Source organism: Oncorhynchus tshawytscha, linkage group LG11, assembly GCF_018296145.1.
Source record: "Oncorhynchus tshawytscha isolate Ot180627B linkage group LG11, Otsh_v2.0, whole genome shotgun sequence".
Classification (NCBI taxonomy): Eukaryota; Metazoa; Chordata; class Actinopteri; order Salmoniformes; family Salmonidae; genus Oncorhynchus; species Oncorhynchus tshawytscha.
Genome location: NC_056439.1, coordinates 25868065 through 25885564, shown reverse-complemented (window position 1 = coordinate 25885564; position 17500 = coordinate 25868065). Strand labels below are relative to the sequence as shown.

General features: G+C 43.0%; 1 protein-coding gene across 1 annotated transcript in view; it reads right to left on the bottom strand.

Moving 5' to 3' along the window:
* Window positions 1-17500, bottom strand: part of crim1 (cysteine rich transmembrane BMP regulator 1 (chordin-like)) — a 124779-nt gene that overhangs the window by 404 nt on the left and 106875 nt on the right. The window contains exons 10-17 of the mRNA XM_024419964.2: window positions 14216-14337; window positions 12994-13206; window positions 12528-12743; window positions 10956-11177; window positions 10244-10432; window positions 8034-8150; window positions 7068-7258; window positions 1-3776 (exon numbers count right to left, since the gene is read on the bottom strand). The exon at window positions 1-3776 is cut by the window's left edge and continues 404 nt beyond it. Of these exons, the coding sequence (XP_024275732.2) occupies window positions 3591-3776; window positions 7068-7258; window positions 8034-8150; window positions 10244-10432; window positions 10956-11177; window positions 12528-12743; window positions 12994-13206; window positions 14216-14337 (1456 nt within the window). The 3' untranslated portion in view covers window positions 1-3590. The remainder of the gene's footprint in view (window positions 3777-7067; window positions 7259-8033; window positions 8151-10243; window positions 10433-10955; window positions 11178-12527; window positions 12744-12993; window positions 13207-14215; window positions 14338-17500) is intronic.

The window sequence follows — 17500 nt, the reverse complement described above, 5'->3', positions numbered from 1 at the left end:
ATCACACTGCGTGACAATCAAAGTGCAATGACAATGACCATAGAAGTTGGCAAGACAGCACAAAGCAGATCTGGGATCAGGCAGGTCCATAGGTGTCCAAAAACCCTGATTAAAGATGAGGAAGCTTGTGATCCTCCAACTTCTCCACCTGCCTAAAGTACAACCTTATTTAAACGCTCTTTGAGACCAACACAACACCAAAACAGTTTCACAATTTCAGCTGCATTATCATTTCATCTCCTATTATGTTCATGTTCAATTACCTTACTCATTAATAAATTATTTCGGTCATTTAACACAATAAATTAAATTGTATTTTTTCTCTCTCTTTCTTTCCAACCATGTTTTTTTGTGTGTTTATTTTTGATTTGGCAAGTGATGCTCAAGTATTTACAACAATACTTGGAGGATGCACTGAAAAATACAAAGATTTCACCCTGTAAGACCCATTGTGAATAAGATGCTTATCTTGTAGTAGCACTTTACTCAACCAAGAGTTGTAGAGCCATGTCCTGCCACCTACAGCCAAGTCATATAAGAACTCAGCCAGTCAAGGTGACGTGTGTGTACAATAGAACAAAATCAAATCAATCACTATTATTCATCACTTCAACAATCTCAATTTATGTGGATTTTAAGTGGGGTTTGAATAACGTGGTTTGTGTCCAGATGATAGAGCTGCATAATAGTTTGGAGAATCGAACCAATCAACTGTTCTTTGAAAACATACAGTAGCTGTTGGTTATACAGTAGATATGAGTATGTTTGTCCTATGTTTGGAGAAAACTTAGAACAAGAGCAAGCTTCAGTTGCAATTACTGTTTTGAAAGTTAAATATTTCTCCCTCGCATCAGAAATCAGGGGCGCAACTTTGGTTTTAGAAGAGCGGGGGGCATAATTTTTTTAATATATTTTTTTATCCAGTCGGATAAACACTCCAAACAGCCTACCCGACCGCTCAGAGGTATCCACATGGTCCTAAAGCACACAGTTGCCTCATCTTGTATCACATTCCAATGATAAAATTGGGGAGGGGGGGACAACATTCTTATTTCAGAATGTTGGGGGGGACATGTGAAAGATGCACCCCTGTCAGAAATACTTACCTATGAACAGAAATGCAGTGCCTCCATACAGTAACTGTGATTTGGCTCTGTAGGATTATTACTAGATTCTTGTTTTTACAGTTCTACATTAAACACACTCTTATGCAGAGTTTTAAGTTGTGGTTTTGCAGATCAAATATTCAGAAGCAACTGGAACCTAATTTGGAACACTGGATCTCACAGGGCTCAGAAAAAAACTAAGGGCACCTATTTCAAAGAAAAGTATTTTAAAAAAAATAATAAAAAAAAAACACCAAGAGGTTATTTTCTATATAAAAGTGCCAAGATGTATGATTCTACGTACATTTTTGTCAGACAGATTAAGATACACCCAAGACAAACTATCACAAGTCGACTACTACCCCTCCCTTCCTCCATCCCTCCATCCCACCCTCTCTCCCAGAGCTTATGTCCACCCACTTTCCAGTAGTTTTGACATCAGAAGCAAATGAAAGAGAAGAATAAAAGATTGTGAGAGCCTGGTACTGCTCAGCCCAGAACTCACTTGTCATTATATGGTTGGCATTTTGGACATTGCTTCATTCAGGGAAGCAGATTGACACAAATAGATAGGGAACTCACAGACCAATCAAACAAAGCCCTCATGGACATACAATGGGTTTAAAATAAAATAAAAATGACATCAAATAAATGAGAAAAAAAGATTGACGTTCGTCTTTTTTCTGTCCTGTCTCTATCACTCCTCTTTTTGACTTTTTTTCAAACAAGCAAGGCAAATGGAATGCTAGTTCTCATCAAGTGTGCCATTATTACATCACATCTCTTTTCTCAATCATAAATACATTCAATAGGAAATGAATGGAGAAATGTACATGTGAAGAAAACAAACCATGTATGTATGAATGTGTGTTGACACACGTACATACATGCATACACAACATACATACATATATAGTCACACAATATTTTCATCTGTTGCAGTAATATGTACATAAGTGTTCCTATAATGTTTGAAACCAATTTTTTTGTTGTTGTTGCAAAGAATAAAATAACAAAGGTGCTTGGGCAAAACGAGGTGATGCAACAGCCTCCAGAAGAGGAGACTGTTAGTCGCACAGCCAGTAAAACAAAACAAAAGGAAGGAGGAAAAATATCAAAGAGCTACTTTTACCGTAGCTCGTCTTCAGAGACCCCAAGAGAAAAGACATTTGAACATATTCGATGATACTATGTTTCCTTGTATTCTCAGTGTTTCCTAAAGGAGCCAAAGAGTATCTCTATGTGTGTGTGACTCAGTGGAAAACAGACTTACAGAAGCAAAGCAGCACTTATAAAGCATATCGCAAGTCCTCAAGAAATACACTCGCTTCATCCTGCCTTTATCAACCGGAACCCCTTTATTCTTCATCCAAAATAAAAGACACCATTGTTTGGAGTGAGTGAAAGTCAACTTGTCCTTTGATGTTAAATACATTTAGCCAAATTATGACGGAGATTTGAAAATGACGAGGAAAATGAGAACATCCAAGAAAAATAAACAGATATTAGAAATCCAAACGACTGACCAGGGAGAACAACAGTCTGGTGACGGAGCGAGTGTCGCTTCTTTCTTTCTGTCCACTTCCTTTCCAACAGGTGACATTCCACAGGAAAAGAAAAGACAACTAGCCAATTTTGACGTTTTCAAAGGAGGGGAGGAAAAGAGGAATAGTCCAGCTTGAACAGACCTGAGAGAGGTGTCTGTCTATGATGGGGTCTACGGTGTCTGACCTCTCTTTCTTTCCTTCGTTCACTCTCTTTCGTCTGAGTCGCCACATGAAGTCCGGCAGTCGTCAGTCCGTCCTGCCATGGCTTAGCTCAGCTCAGACAGGCCACAGCGTTCCTCTAGCCTCGCTCTCACAGGGTGTGATTTTTATTTGACAGACAGTCAGAGGAGCTTTGGTTCTAAAAGTTCAGTGTTCAACAGAAAACAATAGCTTGGATTATTCGGTTTATCTCTTCAAAGGCCTTTTTCAAGGAAGCAGGAATGCAGGAAAATACCATAGCTTGAAAAATACCCAGTTTGTCCTAATCCCAAAGCTTCATATCTAACTTTACACACACACACACACACACACACACACACACACACACACACACACACACACACACACACACACACACACGTAACACTCACTCACAATCATTTTTTTATAATAATAATCTAGGGAAAGTCTAGATTCTGGTTCTCCCATTGTGTCATCATAATCCTAATTCTATTCTATTTTGTTTGGTTTGTTATTAATCTTGAGGACATTGTCAATTGTCTGTCTGTTCTTTTTTTGTTTGGAGTGATCTTTGCTAGTTTGCTAGTGATCTTGTCATCTTATAGGTTTGGTGACATGTCTTTGTCTGTCTGTGGTAAGTCATAGTTGTTCTGACGGTACTGTAGGTAAGGTGCTCTCTCATTCTTTCTCTCTCTCTCTCTGGTTTTGGCTGCTTGCTGACTGCTGAGTACAGGACGCGAGGCGAGGCCAGTCTGTCTCACTGAGTCTGGTAGAAGTTGTCGGCCTGCAGGTTGTTGAAGTTGTTTTGTTTCTGCATGCTGTAGTAACCGCTGTACCTAGAATCAGGGTCGGCGATCCGGAGCATGCGCTGCGAACTGTCCACCTGCACCTTGGTACCTTTCTGGCAGTCCACATACACCAGCTGGTTGTTGAGGCAGGTGGGCTATAGAGGACACACACACATTTAGTTACGTCCACAGATAACAATCTAGTTAGGCTCAGAGTCTTAGATATGGATTTTATTTGTATATTCATACTTTTATATTTCTCAGTAAGGCTCTTGTCAGGCTGTATACATAGAGTATTTACTATGTCATTACTATATTGCTAGAAAATGTCATCATTCTATGTAATAGTCATATTTTTTTTTTTTACATTCAATTAGTTCTATATTCAAAAGTAAAGATATTGATCACGAATCCTTCTCCATAAACTGCTGAGGTGATATTCCCTGGAGTTTTATACCGTCAACTATATTACAACAACAACCCACAGGCTGCAGTAAAGCAGGACAGAAACCAACCAGGCATACAGTGCATTCAGAAAGTATTCAGACCCCTTGACTTAAAAAAAAAACATTGTGTTGTGTTACAGCCTCTGAAATTGATTAAATAAAACAAATCCTCATCAATCTACACACAATACCCCATAATGACAAAGCGAAAACAGGTTTGTAGAAATGTTGGCACATTTTTTCAATATAAAAAACAGAAACACCTTATTTACATAAGTATTCAGACCCCTTGCTATGAGACTCCATTGATCATCCTTGAGATGTTTTTCAACTTGATTATAGTCCACCTGTGGTAAATTAAATTGATTGGACATGATTTGGAAAGCCACACATCTGTTTATATAAGGTCCCACAGTTGACAGTGCATCTCAGAGCAAAAAACAATCCATGAGGTCGAAGGAATTAGAGCTCAGAGACAGGATTGTGTCGAGGCACAGATCTGGGGAAGGGTACAAAAACATTTCTGCAGCATTGAAGGTCCCCAAGAACACAGAACATAATTCTTAAATGGAAGAAGTTTGGAACCACCAAGACTCTTCCTAGAGCTGGCTGCCCGGTCAAACTGAGCAATCGGGGGAGAAGGGCCTTGGTCAGTGAGGTGACCAGGAACCCAATGGTCACTCTGACAGAGCTCCAGAGTTCCTCTGTGGAGATGGGAGAACTTTCCAGAAGGACAAACCATCTCTGCAGCATTCCAACAATCAGACCTTTATGGTAGAGTGGCCAGACGGAAGCCACTCCTCAGTAAAAAGCACATGACATGCCACTTGGAGTTTTCCAAAAGGCAACTAAAGGACACTCAGACCATGAGAAACAAGATTCTCTGGTCTGATGAAACCAAGATTGAACTCTTTGGCCTGATTGCCAAGCGTCACATCTGGAAGAAACCTGGCACCATCCCTACAGTGAAGCATGTTAGTGGCAGCATCATGCTGTTGGGATGTTTTTCAGCGGCAGGGACTGGGAGAATAGTCACAATAGAAAAGTCTATATACAGTATGTGCAAATGTAGTACGATTAAGGATGTAAGGCAATAAATAGGCCGTAGTAGCGAAATAATTACAATTGAGCAATTAAACACTGGAGTGATAGATGTGCAGAAGATGAATGTGCAAGTAGAAATACGGGGGTGCAAAGGAGCAAAAAAATAACAATATGGGGAGGAGGTAGTTGGGTGGGGTATTTACAGATGGACTATATACAGGTGCAATGATCGGTAAGCTGCTCTGACAGCTGAAGCTGAAAGTTAGTGAGGGAGATAAGACTCCAGCTTCAGTGATTTTTGCAATTCGTTCCAGTCATTGGCAGCAGAGAACTGGAAGGAAAGGTGGCCAAACAAGTAGTTGGCTTTGGGGTTGACTTGTGAAATATACCTGCTGGAGTGCGAGCTACGGGTAGGTGCTGCTATGGTGACCAGTGAGCTGAGATAAGGCAGGACTTTACCTAGCAAAGACTTATAGATGACCTGGAGATAGTTGGTTTGGCAACAAATATGAAGCGAAGGCCAGCCAACGAGAGCATACAGGTTGCAGTGGTGGGTAGTATATGGGGCTTTGGTGACAAAATGAATGGCACTGTGATAGACTACATCCAATTTGCTGAGTAGAGGGTTGGAGGCTATTTTGTAAATGACATCGCCGAAGTCAAGGATCGGTAGGATAGTCAGTTTTACAAGGGAATATTTGGCAGCATGAGTGAAGGATGCTTTGTTGCGAAATAGGAAGACGATTCTAGATTTAATTTTGGATTGGAGATGCTTAATGTGAGCCTGGAAGGAGAGTTTACAGTCTAACCAGACACCTAGGTATTTGTAGTTCCACATATTCTAAGTCAGAACCGTCCAGAGTAGTGATGCTAGACGGGTGGGCGGGTGCAGGCAGCGATCGGTTGAAGAGCATGCATTTAGTTTTGTTTGCATTTAAGAGCAGTTGGAGGCCACGGAAGGAGTGTTGTATGGCATTGAAGCTTGTTGTTAATTGTTAATTGTATTGTTTTAATTGTATTGTTTGTTGTACTGCATTGTTAATGCAGTGCCAAAGAAGGGACAGAAGTATACAGAATGGTGTCGTCTGAATAGAGGTGGATCAGAGCATCACCAGCAGCAAAAGCGACATCATTTATGTATAAGGAGAAAAGAGTTGGCCCGAGAATTGAACCCTGTGGCACCCCCATAGAGACTGCCAGAGGTCCGGACAACAGGCCCTTCGATTTGACACACTGAACTCTATCTGAGAAGTAGTTGGTGAACCAGGCGAGGCAATCATTTGAGAAACCAAGGCTGTTGAGTCTGCCGATAAGAATGCGGTGATTGACAGAGTCAAAAGCCTTGGGCCAGGTTGATGAATATGGCTGCACAGTATTGTCTTTTATCAATGGCGGTATTGTCTTTTATCAATACCTTCTCCGCTATTGTTTAGGACCTTGAGCGTGGCTGAGGTGCACCCATGACCAGCTCGGAAACTAGATTGCATAGCGGAGAAGGTACGGTGCCATTCGAAATTTGTCAGTGATCTGTTTGTTCAGTTTGCTTTTGAAGACTTTAGAAAGGCAGGGTAGGATAGATATAGGTCTGTAACAGTTTGGGTCTAGAGCTTTCCAATCTTTAGGGATCCCAGATGATAAGAAAGAGAGGTTGAACAGGCTAGTAATAGGGGTTGCAACAATTGCGGCGGATAATTTTAGAAAGAGAGGGTCCAGATTGTCTAGCCCAGCTGATTTGCAGGGGTAAAGATATATGAATTAAGATATTTCAATTTTCTATTTTTATAAATTTGCTAAAATATCTAAAAACCTGTTTTTGCTTTGTCATTATGGAGTATTATGTGTAGATTGATGAGAGAAAAAAAAAATATTTATATTTAATCCATTTTAGAATTAGGCTGCATGTTAAAAAATAAACTTTCCAAATGTATTGTAAATATGGGTAATGTCTCCCCTTACCTTAGTGGGGGTGCGATAGCAGAGCACAGGGATCCACTGCTTCTTCTGGTTGACGTACAGCAGAGCTGTGATGGTGAAGAGCATCATGACGATGGGCAGTGCCACCCAAGCCACAGAGTGCAGTTTGGTGTCCTCACTGGGAACTGGGGTCTTCCCATCCAGATAGGGCATTTGGAGACTACCAAAGTCCCCTGTGACAAAGGGAACACACAAACATTATGGGACTCAAACCTTTCTTTATCATGAGATGTTGGCATGTTTATATATAATCCTCATACCGTTGGTAGGTGCAGTGTAGGATTTCAGAAAATACTTTTTTATGTCTTAAAAAACGGCTGTTGTAACCTCAAGTGGTATGTGTATCAATTCATAACGTAAGTGTTCTAGAAACTAAACAATAATATGGTATCCTCCTAGCAACACTACAACAACACTAGACATGCTTTGGCATAGCAGAGTTGTGGAGAATTGAATCAGTCCCTAGATTGCAGTTAAAAGGAAAGAGCAGACTCTGCTCCCAATGAAGAGTTTCATATGGCCGTCTGCAAAAACATTTAGCAGCTACAGCAGCACCAAGGAGACAGACACTCTAGATTCCTCTCCCCCACTGCACCTGCTAATGATGGGGATGTGTCAAGTATTTATGTGTGTGTGTGTGTTTGGGTTTACTATCCTTGTGTGGAACAAAAATCCTCATATTCGGACAAGTTGGACATTTCGCCGGTCCCCACAAGGAAAAGGGCTATTTTAGGCTTAGGGGTTAGGTTTAGAGTTAGGGTTACAATTAGATTTAGGATCACAGGTTAGGTTTAGGGTTAGGCGTTAGGGTTAATGTTTGGGTTAAGTTAAGGGTTAGGGAAAATACCATTTTGAATGGGAATCAATTGTTTGGTGTGTGAGTTGGGGAGTAGGGGAGCTTTATTTAGCAGCATGACAGACCAGGAAGTGTTTGATTTGAACTCTGACCTCTGAACTGGGGCATGATGTCATTTTCACTGCGTGTGGGCCAGGCAGGCTGGTTCCTGTCTCCATGCTGGTCTGTCTTCTCAATGGGCACGTTGGTGGGGGCTGGTGCGTACATCTCTATGAGGTAACATAATATGGAAACACGTGGTTAGGTAAAGACGAGAGAGAGAGAGAGAGAGAGAGAGAGAGAGAGAGGAATAATAATGAGAAGAGGTATTGAACAGTGAGTGGTGAGTGAGCTGCGGTGAGTGTGGGACCTTTGGCTTTTTATTAATTGAGCCTGATTCTGAGAAAAGAGGGGATGTTATGCATTTCATCTCCACCCAATCACATCTAATGTCCCCACGTGTCACTACTCTATTGGTTCCATTAAGTCAGCCAAGCTCAATCAAGATTAGATAAATCATTTGAAATGATTTATAATAGCATTTGAACCCAGCTGGTGTGAATTACAGGCAGTGGCGTTCTCCTCAGAGCTCTGCTGTGAGTTTTATAATTACACTACTGCTGCATCTCATCGATCCAGGGCCGAGCAGTGACATAGAGAACAGAGAGGGAGCTATGATCAATGCTATTATCTAGCCATAGCAATGCATGTTAATTCACCACACAGCCCAGTAAAACCCTAATCCTTCCATTCAACTATTAATATCAATGAAGGTGTGTTTGCTGTGGTTGTCCTCCTCAATTACTCAACTCATTACTTAACAGTCAACCAAATAAATATTTGAGGAACATGGTGTGAATACATAGCAACATCAATGGGAGGACATCTGCACTCTTTTATAGTCCTTCTTTCAAAGTAGTGAAGGGAATATGCATAAGGGAAAATCAACGAGGTGCTATGCCTTCTAGCAGAGTGGATCTAACCTTCCACAGAGTTGTATTATTTTCTAGAGAAAGCATAGAGCCCCTAGTTGATTATCCCTTTTATACCATGGCTATAATTTAACACATTTACTGCTAGAAATGCTTTCATTTGCAGGTAGAAATGTGTTCAACATCCACTGAAGTAGCTAGCAAGTTTACTAGATAGCTACAGTGGGTGCCTTGGTAACCAATCAGACGTAGTTCGTTTAGCTCACCAAATCTTCAGTCCTAGCTTGCTATTATCTAACAATGCCAATAATGCTTTCACTTAGACTTTTGCTTTCAAAAGCAGCTCAAATATAGAACATGTAAGAATGAACTATAGCCTTTGAATTCTGCTGTGCTGATACCGTGTTTTGTAGGGGAATAATGCATGCTCTAGAATGCCTTTCAAGCCAATCAGAAATGAGTATTCAACAACGCTATGATATTAATAGCATTATAAACGGTGTGGTTCGAGCCCTGAATGCTGATTGTCTGAAAGCTGTGGTATATCAGACCGTATACCATAGGCATGACGAAACATTTATTTTTACTGCTCTAATTACGTTGGTAACCAGTTTACAATAACAATAAGGCACCTTGGGGGTTTGTGGTATATGGCCAATATACCACACCTGTAACGGTTTTCTAGTGGTGATGAAGGAGAGTCGGACCAAACTGCAGCGTGTCGATTGCGATCCATATTTATTAAACAAAACGTAAACACGACTAAACACTAAACACTACAAAACAATAAACGTAATGAAAACCGAAAACAGCCTATCTAGTGCAAACTAACAGCGAGTACAAGTAAGACACTAAGGACAATCACCCACGACAAACTCAAAGAATATGGCTGCCTAAATATGGTTCCCAATCAGAGACAACGATAAACACCTGCCTCTGATTGAGAACCACTCCAGACAGCCATAGACCTTGCTAGACAACCCACTAAGCTACAATCCCAATACCACCACCAAAACCCCAAGACAAACACACCACAATTACAAAAACCCCATGCCACACCCTGGCCTGACCAAATACATAAAGATAAACACAAAATACTTTGACCAGGGCGTGACAACACCCCCTCGTGCCTTATTGCTTTAAGTAATATTGATGACCAGACAATTCATATTTTGCAAGGGAGTGTGAACACGTGTGTGTGTGTGTGTGTGTGTGTGTGTGTGTGTGTGTGTGTGTGTGCGTGTGTGCGCGCGTGTGTACTGTATGTTTGAGGGGGAAGGAATTCATTAGAGGCAATGAGAGTGAACGGCAACAAATACACACGCACGCATGCATGCACGTGCACACACACACACACACACACACACACATACACACACACACACACACACCTGAACACATGGGGCAGCAGCTGCCCTCCACTATGGTGGGTTGGTGGCATGGCAGGGCGGGGCAGCTGACAGTAGAGCAGAGGGTCTGTCCCTGAAGGCAGTAGCAGTGTGTACAGCTGTCTATGTCCCAGCGCTCCTCGTCTGCATATGTCTTCCCATTGAAGTGGCACACGGCTCGCGGTGTGGCATCTGTCAGGAGACACGGGAGAAGATCAAATAGGATCAACCTTGGGGACAGGTAAACATATGGAAGATACTCATTCAGTAAACACGCAAACACAGACACATGCAGACACACATACACACACACAGACATGCACACGTACATGCACGTACGCATGCACGCCAGCACACACGTTCCTTTTACCATCCTTGTGGGGGCCAAACTATTTGTTCTCATTTAAAATCCTATTAAAACCCTAACCCTTAAACTAACCCTAACCTTAACGCCTAACCCTAACTCCTAACTCTAATTGTAACCCTAACCCTAATTGTAACCATAACCCTAAACCTAACCACTAAGCCTAAAATAGCCTTTTCCCTTGTGGGTACCTGCGAAATGCCCCACTTGTCAGACTTTTCCTTGTGATGACTTCTGGTCCCCACAAGGATAGTAAAACCTGCTTACTCTGCTTATCTCCCCACATTGTCTATAGTATAGGTAGGTCCAATTATCTGTGTGTGTGTCCCTGCATGTCTGTGTGCAGCATACCGAGGCAATAGGGGCAGCACTGTCCTTTGCGTAGCACGGGCCTGGCACAGCCAACAGGTGGGCAGGACTCTGAGAAGCAGCTGATTTGACCGTCCAGACACACACAGCTGGAGCAGGTGTTGGGCTTCCAGGACTCTGCGGCCAGGAAGATGTCTCCCTCCTCGTTCCTGCAGTAGCTGGGCATGCTGTCATTACTGGGAGATTGGGGAGTGATGGGCTCGTCTATAGAGGAGAGAGAGAGAGAAACGCACAGTCAGGATCAACTGACTGCACTCAGTCAGGTATACTTTCAAAGATGTGTTCTTTAGATGTGACTGTAGCTCTTGGAAGCCAACAGAGCACCTAAGAACTGGTTCATCTGACAAGAATACATGGGTTGGATTCCAGGGCTTAAAATATTGATGACATTCAAATGGTAGAATGTTCATCTTTGCATCTTTGGTATATTCAGCTAAAACATCTCAAACAAACAGCTTAAAGATGCAATATGTAACTTTTTGGGCGACCCGACCAAATTCACATAGAAATGTGAGTTATAGATCTGTCAGTCTCATTGAAAGCAAGTCTAAGAAGCGTTAAATCTGTTCTATGTGCACTATTTCTATACTACAATATTTGTGGTTATGGAAAATATAATTCCCAGCAGTTTAGATGGTACAATGATTCTCTACACCATACTTGCTTGTTTTGTCGCAAACTGAAATTGGGTGAAGTATTAGAATTTTAGCAACCAGAAAATACGGAGCGATTTCTGCATAGTACATCTTTAAGAGATGGAAACAAACTAAAATATCCATGTGAGAGTTGAGTTGGTGGCCTTCCAGGCATCTCTGTGCTGTTACACTGTTTTACTCTGACAGAGGCCCAAAGCACCCCTGTCTGTTTCATGTTTGGTTTGCTAAGTCTCCATTTTCTCATGCACTATTCATGTCTCGAGCTCCATAACTTATGCATTATGCACATTCTTTTCATTCGCTCTCTCTACAGTTTGATTCTGGACTATTTTCTCCCTCCCTCCCTCCCTCCCTCCCTCCCTCCCTCCCTCCCTCCCTCCCTCCCTCCCTCCCTCCCTCCCTCCCTCCCTCCCTCCCTCCCTCCCTCCCTCCCCCTCCCTCCCTCCCTCCCTCCCTCCCTCCCTCCCTCCCCCCCTCTCCCTCCCTCCCCTCTCTCTCTCTCCCCTCTCTCGCTGCCCTCTCCCTTTCTCCCCTCTGTGTCCCCCTCAACAAGCCATATTCTTGTATTGGAAATAGAGCCAAGGCAAATAGTAAACATTACAATAGCATCTCTTTCAATGCCAGGTCTTTGCAGCTATAATTTACTTTAGGACCTCAGCTCAGTTAAGACTATCTTGAAACACTATCCCCCTTCACATTCATCTCTACCTTATATATATATTTTATATATATATATATATATATATATGGCTTAGGGCTTAGGCTGTGTTTAAGCATAATGATAACGCTGCCGTTATAACATAATATTATAGTTGCCCCACAGACTCAGATACTGGATATAGAAAGACCCATAGTGTTTAGAAGCCAACTTGAATAACCAACGGCTACTCAAATTCACCTGGGCAGTGAGGGCAGCAGGAGTCTTGCGTTCTGATTGGGCTCTGGCAGAGCAAGGGCGGGCACACCTCTGTCTCACACAGGACACGCCCACTGTGACAGGTGCACTGGGTGCAGGCGTCGATGTTCCACGTCTCCCCCTCCACAAAGTACTCTCCCCCCGGGGCCAGGCACACTGATGAGTCCCCCAGGTCTGGCTTGTGGGAGCTAGGCTCATCTGAGGGAGGAGAACGGAAGAGTGAGCACAGGGTCAAAGGTGAAACAGCTTTTTCATTAGTATGTACTGTATTATCAACAGTATCACCATGAAATAATGAAGAAGATGGGAAAATCGGCAATATCTTTTCAGAAGAATTTCAGCTTTAAGATGGTTTCAAGTATACACACCAACCATTCTTTCTAAGAATAGCCTACTACAAGTGCACAGTTGTTTCCTTATTTCATTAGGTTGTTTTAGGTTTCCTTACCTGGGCAGGATGGGCAGCACTGTCCAGTCCGTATGGCAGGGCTGTCGCAGGCTGGCACGGGGCACGAGATGAGGGTACACATCTCCCTGCCACTGTGGCAGTAACAGTCCCGGCAGCCATCGTGCCAGTTCTCCCCATTCTCGTGCCGTCTTCCATCCATGGACAGACATGAGCCCTTTTTCACTGATGGGGCGACTGATGAGGAGCTCTGGTCTGGAAGAGGACACGTTTTAGAGATACAACTACCAGCACAATCCTAACCCAAACACTGTAAAGTACATTCTTAGAAAAAAGGTGCTATCTAGAACCTGTCCCCATAGGAGAATCCTTTGAAGAACCTTTTATGATTCCCTTATTTCTAAGAGTGTACAGTGTTAGGCGGACCAATCACTGACTGGTTTACAGGATCAGGGGCCAACCAGGAACAAATCATTATCAGAGAGAGAAAAAAAACACCTTGATTAAAATCCTGTCTGAGATTCTGAGCCATACAGGGACGGATGTGAACCATACAGGGACGGATGTGAACCATACAGGGACGGATGTGAGCCATACAGGGACGGATGTGAGCCATACAGGGACGGATGGCTCAAAAGAAAGACAGATTTAAATGTTTTTCTCATTAAAAGAGATATGTTTTGAACCCTCATCCATTAATATTTGACAGGCAGTTCATTATTTAGTGCAAATCACAGCAGAACACAAGAGAAGTATCAATAATAGATCTGTGTGGAGGAGATGACCCCCAGCCTGCCATCTGGTCACACCAAAGATGTAACAATACTGTATGTCTCAAATGGCACCCTATTCCCTATATAGTGTATTACTTTTGACCAGAGCCCATCAAAAGTAGTATACTATTAAGGGAATAGGGTGCCTTTCATGACACATCCTTAGTCATATTCTATATCCTCAACATCCATCACAACAAAAATGTGGTTCTTTCTGATGGTGAAGGTAGCTGACTATGATGCAAACAAAAATACTAACCAGATGGCCTGACTGGCAGCAAGAGACTACTCCAGACAACTCTCTATGGGTGTAATATGTGAAAGAAGAAAACACTGACAGCAGAATAGTTATAAAGTTTAGGTACTGGTAGTGGTTCTCCAAGTCTGACAGGGGAAAGAGAGGAGAGAGTTTGGAGAACTTTGGTATTTTATCAGCAGCATCTAAATGATGAACGCAAAAGTATCAGAGGTTATCAATAGATGGCACTCACCTCTGCACTGGCACTTCAGGCAGCCCAACTCGTCCTGCTGGAAGCCCATTGGACAGGGTTTGTCACAAGGTAACTCTGGACACTTCTTACAGCGGCAGATGTCACAACCATGCTTGTTCTTTCTGATGGGAGTAGAGGAGAGAGAGGTTAACATCACTTATTCACAAGGTTGGAAAATATAGGTCCTAATTTATATAGTATATTCTACAGTATCTGAAATAGAGAGCCTATAAAATCCACCTTTGCTGAGTGGGATGGCCCATATCCACTAGGGATGATGTCAGGTGATATAACAACAAAGGCCATTCATTTTCATTGGAAGAAAAGCGATGAGAAGTGAAGTGTCTGGGGGAACGTTGGACGATGCGAAAATGGCGAGGGAGCGTGAACAGGGCGAAAGCTGAATTTTATGCAAATACTCAGCGATATTGCGGCGCAATACACCGATCGAAGCTCACTATGGCTTCTAGCCCCTGCTAGATTGGCTGTTGATACCTAGCACTGCCTAGCATGCTGTTGGCTTGCTAGCAACCACATGACGAGCCACTCTGGATGAAGCTGGCGTGGCTATGCGAAGCCTCACTGGTTATAGATCACAACCGTGAGGGTGGCCAAAATGGCCATCACGGTGGGTGTTGCAGTGAGGAGGCAGAAAGGACATCAGTTTTTCTGTCAAAGGTTTGGGCTTTTATAGGCAATGTTGACAATAAATAGGCGCCAAAAGTGCTTAACATACGTACAAAGAGCAACAATAGGAAGAAGAGCCACATAAGTCACTGCCCTGACCTTACCCAAGCCTCAATAATGCCTGAGAGCAATTTGCATGAGCTGCGGCAAGTAGGCCCACAGTATAGTCTGACTCCCTCCAACACAGGATATGAAAGGTTGAAGAATACATTGTACCCACAATGCATTTCATCATGGAACATATTGTACCATTTCACACTTCACTCCTCCCCCGGGAAAATCAACATGTTTGTATGAACCACAACACAGTTGAGCTCTTGAACACCCTTCCGTTTGCCTGTCGCAATCTCCGACCAGGAAACATGAAAGTCCCCTGTACAATTAGCCTACGAGGACAAATAAAGTAAGCATTTACATTTCTTTAGCTTAACTTTATTGTTAATGATCATTAGTGATCACTTTGTAGTTATACTTTTAGTCAACAAACGCAGCTCAGTATTCAACACCATTTTCCCCTCCAAGCTCATCACCAAGCTTAGGAGCCTGGGACTAAACACCTCCCTCTGCAACCTGATCCTGGCCTTCCTGAAGGGCTGCCCCAGGCGGCGAGAGTAGGCAACAACACATCCGTCATGCTGACCATCAACAGGACCCTGAACAGTTTCTACCCCCTCAAGGGTAGAAACTGGGGTGGCAGGTAGCCTAGTGGTTAGAGCGTTGGACCGGTAACCAAAAGGTTGCAAGTTTGAATCCCCGAATCCCCGATTTGTCATTCTGCCCCTGAACAGGCAGTTAACCCACTGTTCCTAGGCTGTCATAAAAAATAAGAATTTGTTCTTAACTGACTTGCCTTGATAAATAAAGGTAAAATATGTATATTTTTTAAAGGGTGTCCCCTCCTGTACTCCCTGTTTTCCAGGACTACATGGCCACGCACGACTCCAACACTATCATCAAGTTTGCTGCCGACACAACAGTGGTAGGACTGATCAACGACGAAAATGAGACAGGTCAGAGACCAGGGCAACAACCTCTCCCTCAATGCTAGCAAGGCAAATGAGCTGGTAGTGGACTACAGGAAACAGAGGGCCCCCTTCCACATCGATGGGGCTGTAGAGGAGAGGGTCGAGATCTTCAAGTTCCTCGGTGTCCACATCACTAACGAATTAATACGGTCCACACACACCCACCCACACAGTTCTGAAGAGGATACGTCAGAGCCTCTTCCCCCTCAGGAGGCTGAAAAAAAGTTACACAGCTGCACCATTGAGAGCATCTTGACTGGCTGCATCACGGCTTGGTACGGCAACTACAAAGGCACCCGACCGCAAGGCGCTACAGAGGATGGTGAGTATGGCCCAGTGCATCACTGGGGCCGAGCTCCCTGCCATCCAAGACCTCTACTCCAGGCAGAGTAAGGCCCCCCCAAAAATTCCCTGTGTCACTATTTCTCTTTTGTATTGCATTTTTTATCTTTATCTTAACTTTGCATTGTTGGAAAAGGAGAATTTCACTGTTAGTCTGCACCTGTTGTTTACCATGCATGTGACAAATACAATTTGATTTGAGCCGCAAACAAAATGTTTGGTGCCAAAACCAAACTAACTGGCAAACCCTCATCATATTTGACATGTCTTTTTAGCAGCTTACAACAGTGCTTGTATTTCAGCCTATGGAAAAACAATATACCAAATTACACTGTAAAACTGTAATCACACATCAATTCCAGTTGAATAAATAGCCAAAATACTGTGCCATTAAATTGACATAAAAAACATGAATGACAGAAAACTGTGCTAAAATAAGACTGTGCATGCTACATTAGTCTATAGTGAACGTGAGAATATTAAGCTGTGATGGTTTCAACTCTCACCTCAATAAAACAACAACACCGATTACAGATGACGCCCGTCAACTTTTAGTTTGCCATTGTGTTTGTTTGTGTGACATGCTTTAATTTACAGCAGAAAAAGTTTGCCGTGGTATCTGTGTCATTAGTGTGACATGGTTTTTGTCATTGCATGGAGAGGTAAACACATAGCAAACAGTCACACAAACATTTGCATATCAGAGACAGGCAGTGTGTACGTTCCAGCTAGGTGCCAATGACAAGCAGCACCAATGTCATCAGTTAAAACAAGGACAGAGATAAGAGAGAGTGTGTGTGTGTGTGTGTGTGTGTGTGTGTGTGTGTGTGTGTGTGTGAGAGAGAGAGAGAAAGAGGCATTGTGTGTGTTTACACGCGTGTCAACAGATGGCACAAATGACTGACCATGGGGACGTATCAAACAAACGCTTCGCTCTGTGGCTCGCTGCTCTGACCAGACAGAGCAGAGCACCTTTCCTTTCCTAAATCAAAATTCATGTTCCAAATCCCCCCCTGTCCCATCCAGGCCCTCCTCTATCCCTCCATCCTCCCCCTCTTCATCCCTCCCGCCCCTCCTTCTATCCTCCCCCTTCTCCCTCTCCTGCCCACTCTCTTATCTCATGAATAATAAGATTGAGGAGGAACAGCCATGTACAATCCACATTTGGTTTGGTGATAAGGAGCTATCAAGGGCCATTTCAGTTGTGGGGAATATCAATAGAGTCTGTACG